This window comes from Schistocerca piceifrons, chromosome 4 (assembly GCF_021461385.2).
Source record: "Schistocerca piceifrons isolate TAMUIC-IGC-003096 chromosome 4, iqSchPice1.1, whole genome shotgun sequence".
NCBI classification, from domain to species: Eukaryota; Metazoa; Arthropoda; class Insecta; order Orthoptera; family Acrididae; genus Schistocerca; species Schistocerca piceifrons.
This window is the reverse complement of record NC_060141.1, coordinates 332,392,013-332,408,124: the sequence shown is the minus strand read 5'-3', so window position 1 is coordinate 332,408,124 and position 16,112 is coordinate 332,392,013. Positions and strand designations below refer to the sequence as shown.

The following is a 16,112-nucleotide window of genomic DNA, read 5'->3' as shown; positions in this document are numbered from 1 at the left end:
GAAATTTGATGAGAAGATTCCGCCGCAACGAGAAGCGTCTGTGTTTTAATGATGTGCACCCCAAATCCTGTATATTGTCAGTGACACTCTCTTCCCTACTTCGCGATAATACAGAACGTCCTACCCTTCTTTGAACTTTCACGATGTACTCCGTTAATGCTACCTCGTAAGAATCCAAGACCGCGCAGCAGTACTCCAAAATAGGACAGACAAGCGTAATACTAGGCAGTTTCTTCAGTAGATCTGTTACATTTTATGAATGTTCTGCCAATAAAACGCAGTGCAGTTCAGTGTATGTGTAGCATATGACGGACGATACCTGAGCATACAGGAAATGTATTCACAGTTTCGAGTACTGGTAACCTCCAACTATACAGGGTGTTACAAAAAGGTACGGCCAAACTTTCAGGAAACATTCCTCACACACAAATAAAGAAAAGATGTAATGTGGACATGTGTCCGGAAACGCTTAATTTCCATGTTAGAGCTCATTTTAGTTTCGTCAGTCTGTACTGTACTTCCTCGATTCAATGGAGCACGTTATCATGATTTCATACGGGATACTCTACCTGTGCTGCTAGAACATGTAACTTTACAAATACGACACAACATGTGGTTCATGCACGATGGAGCTCCTGCACATTTCAGTCAAAGTGTTCGTACGCTTCTCAACAACAGATTCGGTGAACGATGGATTGGTAGAGGCGGACCAATTCCATGGCCTCCACGCTCTCCTGACCTCAACCCTCTTGACTTTCATTTATAGGGGCATTTGAAAGCTCTTGTCTACGCAACCCAGATACCAAATATAGAGACTCTTCGTGCTCGTATTGTGGACGGCTGTGATACAATACGCCATTCTCCAGGGCTGCATCAGCGCATCAGGGATTCCCTGCGACGGAGCGTGGATGCATGTATCCTCGCTAACGGAGAACATTTTGAACATTTCCTGTAACAAAGTGTTTGAAGTCACGCTGGTACGTTCTGTTGCTATGTGTTTCCATTCCATGATTAATGTGATTTGAAGAGAATTAATAAAATGAGCTCTAACATGGAAAGTAAGCGTTTCCGAACACATGTCCACATAACATATTTTCTTTCTTTGTGTGTGAGGAATGTTTCCTGAAAGTTTGGCCGTACCTTTTTGTAACACCCTGTAGAATGGAATGACAACATTGAAGCCGGATGGAGTGGCCGAGCGGTTCTAGGCGCTACAGTCTGGAACCGAGCGACCGCTACGGTCGCAGGTTCGAATCCTACCTCGGGCATGGATGAGTGTGATATCCTTAGGTTAGTTAGATTTAAGTAGTTCTAAGTTCTAGGGGACTGATGACCTCAGACGTTAAGTCCCGTGGTGCTCAGAACCATTTGAACAATATTGAAATTTGTACAGGGTCGGGACTCAAACTCGGATTCCTCGCGTCTCACGAGCTATCGCGTTCACAATTTTGGCTATCCGTACACGCTTCACGGCAAGACTCGAACTTCCGTATGTCGTCGTTCATTCATCACTAACATATATTCGTACACTTGCTGTAATTCCCGTACAGAGAAGACATTTAATGAAAAGTCGCTATCCTGGTATTGGCGGATAAATACGATATAGTAGCTATATCGATACCTTAGCAGGTGTGTGGCAAACACGGCAGGACGTACGAGTTAATCAATATCGAGCTTGGTATGAGAGCATATCGGAGATTTCACAGGAATTCGTTTTTCCGAGATCAACTGTGTCTAGGGCGCAGTATTGCAGAGACTGTGTTTCTACAGGCGCAAACCGCCGCACAGATCAATCACAAGTGTTTGCCGAACGAACGTTATGCCGCCTTCGCACAGTCGTACGGTGTGATCGATGGCCTGCTGCCAGATAGCCGCCGATTTAGATTTGGGGCATCAGGATCCCATTTCTGTCAGGAATGTTCGGCGATAAATGCACCACAGAGGCTTCAGCAGACGACGACCTACATCACACCCAATGTCCTCACATACTTTTGATAAGCCAGTGAAGTTCCCCATCGCGTTTAAACTTCACTCGCTCGTTCTGCATTCGCCTTCCATAAATTTCCTTCCCTTCTCCGCTCCATTTCTTGCCTCTCATTTCCAGAAGTTTTGACTTGGGAACTTCGATACCTTTCCCGTTTACCCCTTAGAGAGTAAAGTTTCAGAACTCCATCATGTAAAATCCCGGTGCCTTGCTAGTCTTTTTTCACTTCAGATTCCTCTGATTTTCTTTTTTGAGAAGCAAGCATAACTGATCTCATCCGTATGAGAAGAAAGCTGCAGCAGTTCATTTCGGAATGAGGTTTGTTGTGTTCTCCACATGAAAATACCGTGCACAGGCAAGGAGACGACTCCAGCGAGCGACCAAATGGTGTAAATTGCCCTGAAGATGACCCCATCGCGGGTTGAAACCGGTTGGCGGCAAAACAAATAATGCGATTGTGACTGTAATTTTGAATAATTGATCATTTGTTCTTCGCAGTGAATCACGCACTCTTTGAAGTACTCCTGGCTCCGTTCGGATTGCTTCCCATCCATTGGTCACATGCTCCTGTAACGTCTGCATATTTTCGATGGGATTGGCATACACCAATGCCTTTAGGTGTCCCATAGCCGAAATTCAACAAATTCAGATCCGGTGAACGGGGAAGCAATGCTACTCGACCATCTCGACCAATCCATTGCTCACGAAACGCTGCGGTGAGGTACTGTCGCAAGATCCGTAGAAAATGTCGTGCTGTTTCGTCGTACACAAACCGCAGCCGTTGTTCTTCTGCAAATGTAACGTTATCTAGTAGCTCTGGTAACTCATCGCGCAGAAATAAGTGATAAATAGCGCCTGTTAATCTATATGGGAAAGTCTATGACCCTGAGAATCTGCCACCGACAATGTCTGGCCATACATTGTTACTGAAGCAATCCTGGTGCCTCACCTCGGTCATTACTCGAGGATTTGCGTTTGCCCCCCATGTGCAGTACGTGCCGTATCTTTTGAATCCTGTTTCATCTTAACAGGTACTGGTTTCCGGACATACAATTTTGGGAACCTTTTCTACTAGTTTTGACCATTATTAACTCCTGTAGGAGACGTTTTTTTAAACACTGTATGTCGCCATTTCAAGTCTAAAGCTCGCAGAGTGACTATTTCTCCCTTAGAATGAATAAAGAACGTTATTTAGTCTAAGGATAAAAACTATCAGTAAAAGTTGGCACTATCCAGTGAATGGAAGCTGTACACCGGTTCACGTGGGTTCCTTCAGATGTGGTGCCCACAGTGAACTTTATTAGCAAAGCGGAAGATAGTAATACAGTCCCTCCTGTCAATCATCGTACGAAAGTCGAAATGGCAGATACTGTGGTAACCGATCGTGGAACAGATGATGATGTGATGATGATGATGATGTGATGATGATGATGATGATGATGATGATGATGTTTGGTTTGTGGGGCGATCAACTGCGCGGTCTTCAGCGTCCGTACAAGTCCCAATTTTTTTCACAGTCCAATCTATCCACTGTCACGAATGATGGTGATGGTGACGGTGATGATGGTGATTGTGAAATGATGAGGACAACATAAACACCCAGTCGCCGGGCAGAGAAAATCCCCAATCCGGCCGGAAACCCAACCCGCGGAATAGAAAAGCAACGACAATTGTTTAATAGTGGAAAAGCATCGGGACCAGATGAGCGACCTACAAGATTCCACAGATATTCTGCGGAAGGACTTGCTCCCCTCCTAGCAGCAGTTTAATAGTAAACGACTGTAGCAACGAAGGGTACCTACGAGTAATGACTGGAAGAAAGCATACGACAGTCCCGTTTTCCAGAGGGGCTGCACGACAGATGCATACAATTATAGACCTGTGTCGTTGACGTCAATCTATTGTGTAATTAGGAACATGTTTCATGCGCAAGAATTATGACTCTGTAGGAGAACGAAAATCTCCTATATAAAAATAACATGAGTTCCGCAAACAGAGATCTTTTGACTCAGCTCGCTCTGTTTCTCCATGAGATCTATAGCGCTCTAGAAAGTGGCGCTCAGGTTGATGACATGTTCCTTGACTTCAGGAAGGCATTCAGCACCGTCCCGCACTGCCGGTTAGTGAAAAGATACGAGAATATCGTGTATCTGACCAGATTTGCGACTGGATTCAGGCGTTCCCTGGCGATAGGACTCAACATGTCGCTCTTGGCAGAACGAAATCGACTGATGTAGAAGTGGTTTCCGAAGTATTCCAGAGAATTGTGACAGGGCTGTTATTGTTTACAATGTCTGCTTACTCCTAAAAGATCTAGTGGAAAGCGTCGGATGCTCTTTAAGATTGTTCGCTAATGATCCGGTTGTCTATAACAAAGTATCTATTTTTAGAATGACCTATAGAGAATTGACGGATGGCGCAGGGTTGGCAGTTGACCCTGAACGTAAATAAATCTAACATGTTTAGCATACATAGAAAAAAGGCACTACTGTACAACTACACTGCTAATAAGGAACTGCTGAAAACAATATCTACTGTAAAATAACTAGAAGTAACTATTCAGACCGAGCTTAAATGGAATGAACACACAAAAAAAACAATAGGAAAAACCGGAGTCAGGCAGAGATACACAAGAACAGTCTTAATGAAATGTAACTCACACACGAAGGAAGTAGCTTACAAGATACTTGTTATCCTTGGGTACTGTTCATCAATATAGGATCCTCACCAAGTAGGATTGATAGGGGAGGTAGAGAAGATCCAACGAAGAGCGGCGCGTTTCGCCACAGGATCGTTTAGTCCGCGCGACAGCTTTAGAGAGACGCTCAACGAATTACAGTGGCAGACGATACAAGAGATGCGTTATGAATCACGGAGATGTTTACTATTGATATTTCAAAAGATCACGTTCCAGGAAGAGTCGGACAGCATGTTACTTCTTCCCACATATATATTAATCACCACGACGAGAAATTAGAGCTAATACAGAGATTTCCCGGCAATCATTTTTTCATGCACCGTTGGTGAATGGAACAGCGAACAGAATGGGGGAAATCAGTTTGTGTTGTGAGAAGTATCCTCGGCCACACACCATTAGGTAGCCTGCGGAGAATGATGTAGATGTAGAAAAATACCTAAAGACTCATTAGTTTTAGCTGTGCATGTAAAGCAATGAAAAAAAATGATTCTCTGCAGCAATGACTTGTTTATTATGTTTCAGAAATCCGGTCTTATTAATTCTTGTATTAGCGGACGGGTGTTGCAAAGGTTGGGTAGGGGGACGGATGAAGGGGGGGGGGGGGTAGGTGAAAGATGTTTCCTACCTGAATCTAATATGGAGAAATCAATTACAAGATATATTGTTTTCATGCATTCCGCCTAAGAATCGTTCCTGGCTTCGTGTTGCCTTCTCGGCCCTGGTGAGCACGGGTACAAGAAATACGGCGAGCCACCATTCACCTGTACAGTAATTCCTTCACGTCAAGAGTCGTGCCGTTCCTCGTTCCGGTACTTTGGGCACTCACAACAAAGCCCCTCTGTAGTAGGAAATCCATTGTCATTGTCGGGCGGTTCACCAGCAACCGCTTCCGCGCCCCTCGACTAAACAAGCGTTCCATGCTCCAGCCATCCGTTTGACAGCTGGTGGGTGAGAGACTCCGCTTCCGCCGAAGCCCCCGTAATGGCTATCGCGTTTCGTTTACACGGCCGTCTGAAAGGATCCTTTTAGACCGCAAACAAAACAGTGCGTCAGCTTTCGCTCCCACTCCTTTGGCTTCGAAGGAAGGTGCACAATACCCGATTCAGAAATCTGGATCAGCCTTCTCATGATGATAGTGCAACGAAATTTTTGTCAGCTGTAAATTCACGTCTCTCAGGCAACGCCCTCTAATTCTGTTACCTCTACATGGAGCTGTCACCGAAACTGCACTATAATTCGTATCACAACAATTCATTTCAGTTCTTATTGAACACTTCTGGTTACGAGTTGACATAGCTAAATAATGAAGTTACTATCACAGCAGCAAGACCAGGGCTGTATTTAGAATCTGCAGACTCCTGAACGTGTGATCCAGGCCCCCATGAGAAATTTCGTGATAACCAACAAGCAAAAGTAGCACTTAACAGCAGTTTTCGAATCGAAAACTTAAAATGCAGCATTTATAGTTTATTATTTATCTATATAAAGTTTTAATTTACAATTCATGATTTAATAAACTGATGAAATTTTTAAAATATTTAAACATGATTTGTTAATATCGCTATGAAGTACATCCTCTCAACAAGTATGTCCACTTTTGATAAACAACGCTGCCTGAAAAAAAAGTGACAAAAGTTATGAGTTGGTGATAAGCACATATAACGATGGCACTAGTATCGCGTACATGACGTATAAAATGGCACTGCATTGGCGGAGCTGTCGTCGGCAGTCGGGTGGTTAATGCGAAAAAGTGTCCGATGTGATTATGGGTGCACGACGGGAATAAGCAGACCTTTAATGCGGAGTGGTAGTTGGAGCTAGACGCATGCAACACTCCATTTCGGAAATCGTTGTAGAATTCAGTATTTCGAGAGTACCAAATTTCAGGCATTACCTCTCTCTAGGAACAACGCAGTTGTCGACGGCCTTCGCTTAACCACCGAGAGCAGCGGCGTTTGAGTAGTGTTCTCAGTGCTGACGTACAAGCAACACTGCGTGAAATAACCACTGAAATCAATGTGGGACGTACTACGAACGTATCCGTTGTAACAATGTGGCGAAATTTGACGTTAATGAGCAGCAGACGACCAACGCGAGTGCCTTTGCTATTAGCACGACATCGCCTGCAGTGCCTCTCTGGGCTCGTACATTATCGTCTCGACCCTAGACGACTGGAAAACCTTGGTCTGGTCACATGATTCACGATTTCAGTTGGTAAGAATTGATGGTAGGATTCGAGTGTGGCACAGACCAGGACTGTCGATGTTTTTAAAAATATCGGGAATCTGATATGTATATAGATATTTAGGAAGATATTGCTATCGGCCCTCGATACGTTGAGGAAAAGTATCGATATATTGACGGAAACGTTGTGGACATACCGACTTCACACTGTAAATTCATTGCCGGTTTTAGAGCTGTATGTTTAAGTATTGATTTATTATCAGATATTCTGTACATCAACAAACTAATAGCCTGCCTGTCTCCATTAATTCAACAATTCCCGTCAATTCAACAAGAATTGAAAGGAAAACGATGCACGTCCAAGCTTTGCGATAACCACTTTGCTAACAATGGTAACTACATGTAAGTGACACAATAAAATGTCTCCAATGGGTCCGTCGCTCGGTTTCATCACATATCGGATTTGTGCGGAACACTTCATGTCGACTTCCCTGCATTCCCCCCCCCCCCCCCCACCCCAACGTCAGCACTTGTGGCGTCATAATTGCGTGGTGAAGCTAAACGTTGCAGTTCAGTTTCTACAGCTTTTACCCCCCTCCCCCCCCCCTCACACACACACGTCTTCATCCACCGCTAAGGCCAATCTTGTCATTTTCAGCAACTATTTTTGAAGAATGCCTATGTGGAGAAAACAGCATATTAGTTGCCTTAAAAATTGTTTTTTAACGCAATTGGTGTGCTGTTTCTTCACATCAGAAATCTTGTTATTCCATTCTCATCACCACACTGAAGTGCAATCGAACTACTTCTTTTGTGTCACGTACAGTTGCTTCACGCAGTCGAAGATGAAGACCGGATGTGTTGAAATCTCAAAAAGTAGTAAGACTCCTTCACACGGTGAAAGTAAATTGTTCTACTACTATTTCAAAAGAACAACTTCAAGTACGTACCGAATATTGTGAAAAACATATAACATAAAATAAAAATATCGGCACTAGATATACCCATTGTGATATCGATTATTCAGGAAAAATGTTGCCGATAATTATATCGATAACACTTGGAAAAAATATTGATATATCGTTATCTTATCGACAGCTTTAGCACACACCGCAAGAAGAAGTCATGGGCCGAAATTGTCAACGAGGCAATGTGCCAGCTGCTAGTTGCTCCATAGTGTGTGGGGTGCTTTACATGGAAAATACTGGGTTCTGGTTGTGTTCGGCTACTTGGAAACAATTTGCAATCATTCATGGACTTCATTTTCCCAATCAATGATGGAATTTTTATGGGTGACAATGTTCCATGTCAGTGGGCCACAGTTGTTTGCGATTGGTCTGAAGAACATTCTGGACGATTCGAGAGAATGATTTGGCCACCCAGATCGCCCTGAGCAAATCCCCTCGAACATTTATGGTACATAATCGAGAGGTCAGTTCGTGCACAAATTCCTACAGCGGAAACACTTTCGCAATTGTGGGCGGCTATAGAGGCAGTGTGGACTTCCAACGATTTGTTGAGTCCATGTCACGTGCAGTTGCCGTACTAAGTCGTGCAAAAGAAAGTCCGACACGATATTAGGAAGTATCACCTCATTGGAAAGGGCGTCAGGTGTTGGCTGGTCAGTGTGAACGAGACATGCTCTTGAGATGGCGGTGCTTGTTTTCCGCATCTGACAGTTTGAAAGGGCCCTCATTATGGACATACATTTTGCCTGCTTGTCGAATCGTGTAATATTGATATTTGTGGGTCATTCAGATGTGACAGTGGCCCGATGTCGGACTTTATGGAAATACAAGAACAAGAATACTCAACGTCAAAGTACCAGTACACCACCTCTGATCACGACAAGCGGGGATCGCCGTATTGTAGAGTAAGCACACCGCAACTTCTTCATATCTGCGTCTACAAACCGGGAACACGCAATGGACACCCTGAAACTCACCGCACCATTGGTGAGAGACTGGAATTGGCGTGCCAAAGGTAGGGTGCTGTTGACACCACAACACGAACGGCTGAGTTTGGAGTGGTGTCGCGACTGGCAAGCGCGATTCTGCACTGCCCCAGACGAGCGTCTTCGGCGGGTATGACGCTATGTTTCAGGAAGTTCATTGCGTCTTCCCGGGTGGCAGGCGCAGATCTGAAGAAATTACGGTGTACTTAGTGCACAATACGGCTATCATCGCTTGTCGTGATCAGATGTAGCCTACTGGTACCTTGCCGACGAGTATTCTTGTCCTCGTATTTCCATACCGTCCAACATCGGGCCACTGTCACGTCTGAATTACCCACAAATCTGAATATTACACGATTCGACGAGTGGGCCAATCTTCGAATGCTTTGGAACGGCAGAACGAGGTTCCCCCTAGCGCCATGGCGTGGGAAGCCAAAGTGTATGACTTCAGGTTAAGGCTGTTAATGATTGAAAGAACTCTAACAGCACAACAGTAAGTCAAGGACATTCTGCGTTCTCGTGTAATACTTGCCATGCGACAGTATCGTGGCGCCACTTATCGACAAGGCAGTTCTGGTCCACACATGGCACATGTTTTTTAAACTGTCTGCCCCTTGTTGAGATAGTCCCGTGACCAGCAAGATCCCCAGATTTTCCCCCGGTAGAACATGGTGGCACCTGGTCGGGCGTCAACGCCGTCCCAGTGACGGTATCGAGGATGCAAAAAACGAGCTACAGCAGTTGGCGGCCAGGTTGCCTCAGGAGACGTTACTACGGATTTATTATACCCTTCCCAAACGAATCAGTACATGTACCCAGGCCAGAGGGATGCAACGTCATACGGTATATGGGCGTATACTGCCAAGTTCTTTGCAGTGTTTTCCAACTCAGAAATCACTGAAACAACATCACATACCCACTCAACTTGTAATGTGTCACATCGCATCCTCCTCCCCTTTTTGGATGATTTACTTTTTTGTCTGGTGGTGTGTTTCAAAATTAAATAGGAGGTCAATGTCCGTGCATAAAACAGTATTTGTGTTTTAAAAATAACCTAGTAATGAAAGGTAAATATGTTTGTTGGCCAATTGCAAGATAACAAAATGAATGTAGGAACCAATTAAATTCTATTCATATTTAATTTAAACACAGTTCTTTCCAAAACAGTTACCTTTAAGGTGAAAATTCCAAATGATCTAGATGGGTAATTGGCTCTCACCTACACTTCATACTGATGAAATTACTTATGATATTCTCGTAATGTAGCTGTCTTAAAATATCACTTTCAGTAATGAGTGAAGCCAAAACTTTGATGCTGTATTCTAACTTGAGAGTTCGAAAACTGTTTTTTTAACCAACTTCTATTTTGAAAATAATCTTTCTTCCTTGTCATTTGTGGTAATATGTGTCAGTTTCATTCTTAGAGCGACCTCAGTATTAGTCACAGTGTTTGCTCTTTTCCAAGGAGTTTGTACACCCATCTCTCCGAACTATTTTTTAGTTTTCAACATCATCATTTCATAACTTGTGTAAAAAAACTCGCTTCTGAGATATTTTTATAGGTTTTATTACAGTATGAGATGCTACAGATTATTTTTCTTTCTTTATTTCTTTTAAATTTTATAAAGCCTAGGTACTTAGTGCGTATGTGCTGTTTTGAGCAAGACCGTATCAAAGAAATATTCATTGTACATTAAAAAGGAGAAAAGAAATTTTGAGGAAGACCGTGTAAAAAGAATTGTTGTAAATTAGAAAGGAGAAAAGAAAAAGATAGCACTTCAGGTTTGCTAGGGTCTCGTTACAATTTATACAACGCGGAATTCGGCTAGACAGGCCGCATTGTGCAGTACACGTCGGTGCATTAAGCTGTCGTCTGAGAATGAATTTTATCTGGGAAGTGAGAGGTCCTATTCCCGTCCAATAACTCGCATTAGAATTTTTGTTGTTTTCCGAAATCGCTTCAGGTGGATTGTAGAGTGTTCCACAATAGCTTTCTTGTCTACTGATTGTAATGTCGGCGAAGCGTTTCGGTCTAATTTTTTGTTCTCGCCTACTTACGGTCACTGGCTTCTACATCAGTACGTTCACCATGTTAAACGTACTCTTCCTTTCGTATACCGCCCCTCGGTGAGATAACGTTGTTTTTTGTCTGTCGATGATAATAATCCTTCTTCAAAGATTGTTTTAAATAATTGTGGTGCATATACACCTCTCCCGTAATTATAGTTCCAGATCTAGTCCCCATGGCGTCCGCATGTACCTTCTTTGGCAAGTGTCCCCTGAATCTGTCATCAAGCTCCTTCTCCCCGTATTACTTCACTTCCCACTCTTCAGCCATTTAAAATTACCAGACGCTGTTACTCAGTAAAGAGGAGTGCACAGCCAACAGTTGGAAAAATCATCACTTTCGTAAAATTTTAAATACCTTAATTATTCATTTTAAACGCCATTGGTATTTTGTAAGAGTGATTTAAGTCGGATGGAAGTACTGATAGACTTAAATCTCTGAGGCTGGGGTATGCGTTAGGCTTTCCCAGATATCTCACTTGGCAAGGGCTTCGTCCACAGAACCCAAGATCCGAGTACGAGTCTGCTCAACTGCAAGACCTTTGTAAACTCGTTCAATGTGCTGTTATAATGGGCGTCTTTCAAACGTTGTGAAGCTAGAGTAAAAGATACGAACTGCTTTTTTTTCGGGTACTTTGTTTCGTATGACTAAAATCGACATCGGTACCATAATATTTTTATAACAACATTTTAATCTGTTGGACTGTTATCGCTAAACATGTCCATCTTCAGCTTCACATCATAGAAACCAAGTCAGCATGTCAACACGTACATACTCTGGGACAAAAATCTCAACACCAAAAAATTATTAAGGTACAGTAAGGAACTTTCGGGAATACATTAGACTAGATAATGTATTTAAGTGATTAACACTGCCAGATCACACGCTGATGTAAGCGTGAGATAAGCCACTGTAAACGTGGAATGCTGGTACGTTAATCGTCAGAATACTGGCTGCAAGCGTGCAATCATCCATGCATTATGTTGTACAATTACCGGATATCAGTTTGTGCGATGGAGTTCCCTGCCTGTTGCACTTAGTCGGTTTATACAGGGAAGGTTATTGCTATTTGTGGATGACGCTGGAGTAGTTCTTAGCTAATGTTCCATATGTGTTCGATTGGAGACAGATCTGGTGGTCGAGCAGGGCAAGGCAACATGTCCACACTCTGTAGGGCATGTTGGGTATGTGGGCGAGCATTATCCTGTTGGAAAACACCCCATAGGATGCTGTTCGTTAATGGCAGAGTAACAGGTCAAATCAACAGGCTGAGATACAAATTTGCAGTCAGGGTGTGTCGGATAACCACGAGAGTGCACTTGCTGTCATACGGAATCGCACCCCAGACCTTAACTCCGGGTGTAGGCCAATGTGTCTAGCTCGCACACAAAGTTGGTTGCAGGCCCCCTTCTAACCAACACAAGGCCACCACTGCCACCGAGACAGATCCAGCTCCTATCAGAAAACATAAACGGACCTCCGCCCTGCTCTCCAATGAGCTCTCGCTGAACATATCTAAAGTCAGAAATAGTGGTGATCTGGAGTCAGTGGAATGCAGGTTGCAGGGCGTCTGAGTCGAAGCTGTCCTAGAAGTAACAAATTAGTAACAGTTTGTTGTGTCACTGAGGTGCCAACTACTACTCAAATTGCTGCTGCAGATGCATTACGAAGCGCCAGAGCCAAGCGCCGAATGCGGTATCTTCCCTCCCGGTAGTGCCGTGTGATCGTCCGGAGCCCAATCTTGCGCCGTACATTCCTGTGAACACCGCTGCCAGCAATAGAGTACAATGGCTACATTCCTGCCAAGTCTTTCTGCAGTATCTCTGAAGGAACGCCCAGCTTCTCGTAGCCCTATTGCACGACCTCGTTCAAACTAAGTGAGGTGCAGATAATGGCGTCTTTGTCGCCTTGAAGACATTCTTGACTAATATCAACTCAATACCTCCAGTCTCAAAGGCAACTAACGCTCACGACCGTTACAGCGTGTATTTAAAGCAAACCTTATTTGCACACTCATAGTGGCGCCACTAGCGCCGCTCTTATGCGACTGGCGACAAACCTGAATAGACTTCATCTTCCAGGTGTACATACACGCCTACCAACTTTCTTTTATGTCACACAACTCCTCCTTGGTGTTCCAATTTTATTCCTTCAGTGTATTTTTATCGTACCATAAAAACTTGGTCGACAGTTTTGTGTAGTACCTTAATCGGTAATATTTAAATGGTATACGTTTACGTTTATTGCATCCAAGATGAGCCATATTGTCCTCTACAATTTAGTGAAAACCGCCCTTCGATATATTTACCGCACTCGTTCTTAATATATTTTCGTTGGTTATAGCTTAGTTAAGAGCTTTTCGATTACAATACGTTTCATTATGAAACAGAATACTTTTATTTCTGTAGTAGTTGGAAAAGCCTTTATAGAGAACTTCATAGAAATAGCGGCCCAGCAAACCACTGTCCCGCCATCACAAGAGGTCCTTCACACATTCACACTACTGTACATATGATTCAAATGACTGAGCACTATGGGACTTAACATCTGAGGTCATCAGTCCCCTAGAACTTAGAACTACTTAAACCTAACCAACCTAAGGACATCACACCCATCCATGCCCGAGGCAGAATTCGAACCTGCGACCGTAGCGGTCGCGCGGTTCCAGACTGAAGCGCCTAGAACCGCTCGGCCACCTGAGGCCGGCACACTACTGTACATTTTGTAAGTAAACACCCAACTCAGGTAAGGTTCAAGTGTTTATTATTACGAGTATCATATCAGGCACGCAAAGGGGATAGATGAAGAGATAACACGAAAAGTCAGAAAAATGTATGAGGGAAGTGAGAGTTGTGTGAAAGTGGGGAGGGAACGTACTGCATGGTTCAAGCTGGAAAATGGGCTGCGACAGGGAAGTGCACTTTCGCATTTATTGTTTATTATTGTTATGGATGAAATCCTACAGCAAGTATCAGATGCAATTGGAGATCATAAAATGAAAGCAGTGTTTTTTGCCGATGACCTGATGTTATGGGGAAATTGCGAGAAGGAGGTGCAAGAGCAGTTAGATGTATGGGAGGCAACGGCAGCACAATATGGAATGCATTTCTCTGCAAAGAAAAGTGAAATAATTGTCACAACAAGGAAGAAGAATAGGCCAAATGTGGATATAACTTGTGGAGGGGAAAAACTACAAGTGGTAGAGAACTTCAAGTACCTGGGAAACATGATTGAAAGTAAGGGGGGAAACGCAATGGAAATAAATGAAAGGTGCAGAAAAGCAGGGCAGTTCTTCAAATGCATTAGGGGGCTGCTTATTTGGAGCAAGGAGCTGCCACAGAAATCCAAGGGAATTATATACCGAACCTACTTTGTCCCCATATTGGCATACGGAAGTGAGACATGGGTAATGCACAAAAGCGACAAAAGTAGAATACGAGCTAGTGAAATGAAGTTCCAGAGGAGCAGGTTGAGTGTAACAAGACGAGACAGATTGCGAAATGTGTATGTGAGGAAAGACTAAAGGAGGAACCAGTACACGACAGGATAGAAAAATCAAGACTGCAGTGGTATGGACACATGAAGAGAATGGATGAGGGAAGAATTCCAAAGAGGATGTTTGATCTGCAACTGGAGGGGAAGAGGCCCAGGGGAAGACCAAGAGATAGATGGGTGAAGGGAGTGAAGGAATGTGTGACGAGAAGAGGAGAGAACTGGACGAAGGTGGAAGAGTGGGAATGGTGGAAAGACAGAACACGATGGAGAGGCTTGTGTTCCCGACGGACCCAGCCAGTGGCTGGAAACTGTCCAAGATGATGATGATGATGATGATATCATCAGGCACTTGAAGTGTTGACCTTGAGCGCTGACCATGCAATAAAGCGATAATAATAATAATGATCGTATGTCATTGTTGGCCGGGAGGCCCCATACGGGGAAGCTCGGCCGCCGTATTGCAAGTTCTTTTTAGTTGACGCCACTTCGGCGACTTTGCGCGTCAATGATGATGAAATGATGAAGAACACACAACACCCAATCATCACGAGGCAGAGAAAATTCCTGACCCCACCGGGAACGGAACCCGGGACCCCGTGCGGTGGAAGCAAGAACGCTACCGCAAGACCACGAGCTGCGGACGATAAAGCGATTTCGCGCAGTCACAGCTGCACGTTGGGTGTTCCATGTCATCGGGAGTCATTGCCATTTCCTTGTAAACCTAAACTTTTAGTCTTTCCCGCAGATAAAAGGCCGTAGCTATTACGTTTGGTAAAGGTACAGGTTATTTTCTATCTACCGAACGAGCGATCCAGTTATCGCCAGATACTTGTTGCTATTCAGAGTCCCAACAATATAACAGGCGGACAGGCACGAACGTCACGATTCTCAAATAGCCCCCAACAAATGTTGGCAGATCAAGGTCGCCGTTTATGCAGATCTCTCGGCCGGCGCGGATTTTCAGCTGAGCAGTAGTGCATGATGCGTCATTTCGAAGTTTTCGTAGACGCCATTCGGAGATTTGCAACCGACTTTGAAGATCACTGTCACTGAGCTGTTGATAGAGCGTAACGTGGAAAGGATGAAACACTCTGGAACTGGTATTCGAATCACACTCGTTTCGCTAACCCTACTCGCACATTCAAGCCGCCTTGTAGTGACCCGTGGATTGTGTGTTATCGCTACCAAGTTGTAGTTGTATTTCTCTCGCTAATGACTGTTGTTTCGTTGGCATATTTTGTCCTTCACACCTGAGCTGAACCGCCCTGGATAACTCAGTGCCGACCGGTGTGGCCGAGAGGTTCTAGGCGCTTCAGTCTGGAACCACGCGACCGCTACGATCGCAGGTTGGAATCCTGCCTCGGGCATGGATGTGTGTGCTGTCCTTAGGTTAGTTAGGTTTAAGTAGTTCTGAGTTCTAGGAGACTGATGACCTCAGATGTTAAGTCCCATAGTGCTCAGAGCCATTTGAACAAATTGGTAACCCGGTGTTTTTCCCTGTTACAGGCAGCAAGTGCGCGCCGCCGTGCGGGCCAGAGGCGGCGTGCAGACATTTCCCCAACAGCACGTCGCTCTGCGTGTGCGTGCACGACGCCTCGCCGGCCGCACCGGGTCGCAAGTGTCCGCGTGTCGCAAGTGAGTATTGCACGCACAAGAGCGCTAACGATGCTTAAGTAGAGCGCCAGCAACAGAAAATTCCTAAAAAATATCCGTTTGTCGACAAGCTCCA

General features: G+C 44.3%; 1 protein-coding gene across 1 annotated transcript in view; it reads left to right on the top strand.

Annotated features, from left to right (window-relative positions):
- Positions 1–16,112, top strand: part of LOC124795496 — a 249,762-nt gene that overhangs the window by 153,469 nt on the left and 80,181 nt on the right. Inside the window, exon 2 of the mRNA XM_047259548.1 lies at positions 15,890–16,018. Within this exon, the coding sequence (XP_047115504.1) occupies positions 15,890–16,018 (129 nt within the window). The remainder of the gene's footprint in view (positions 1–15,889; positions 16,019–16,112) is intronic.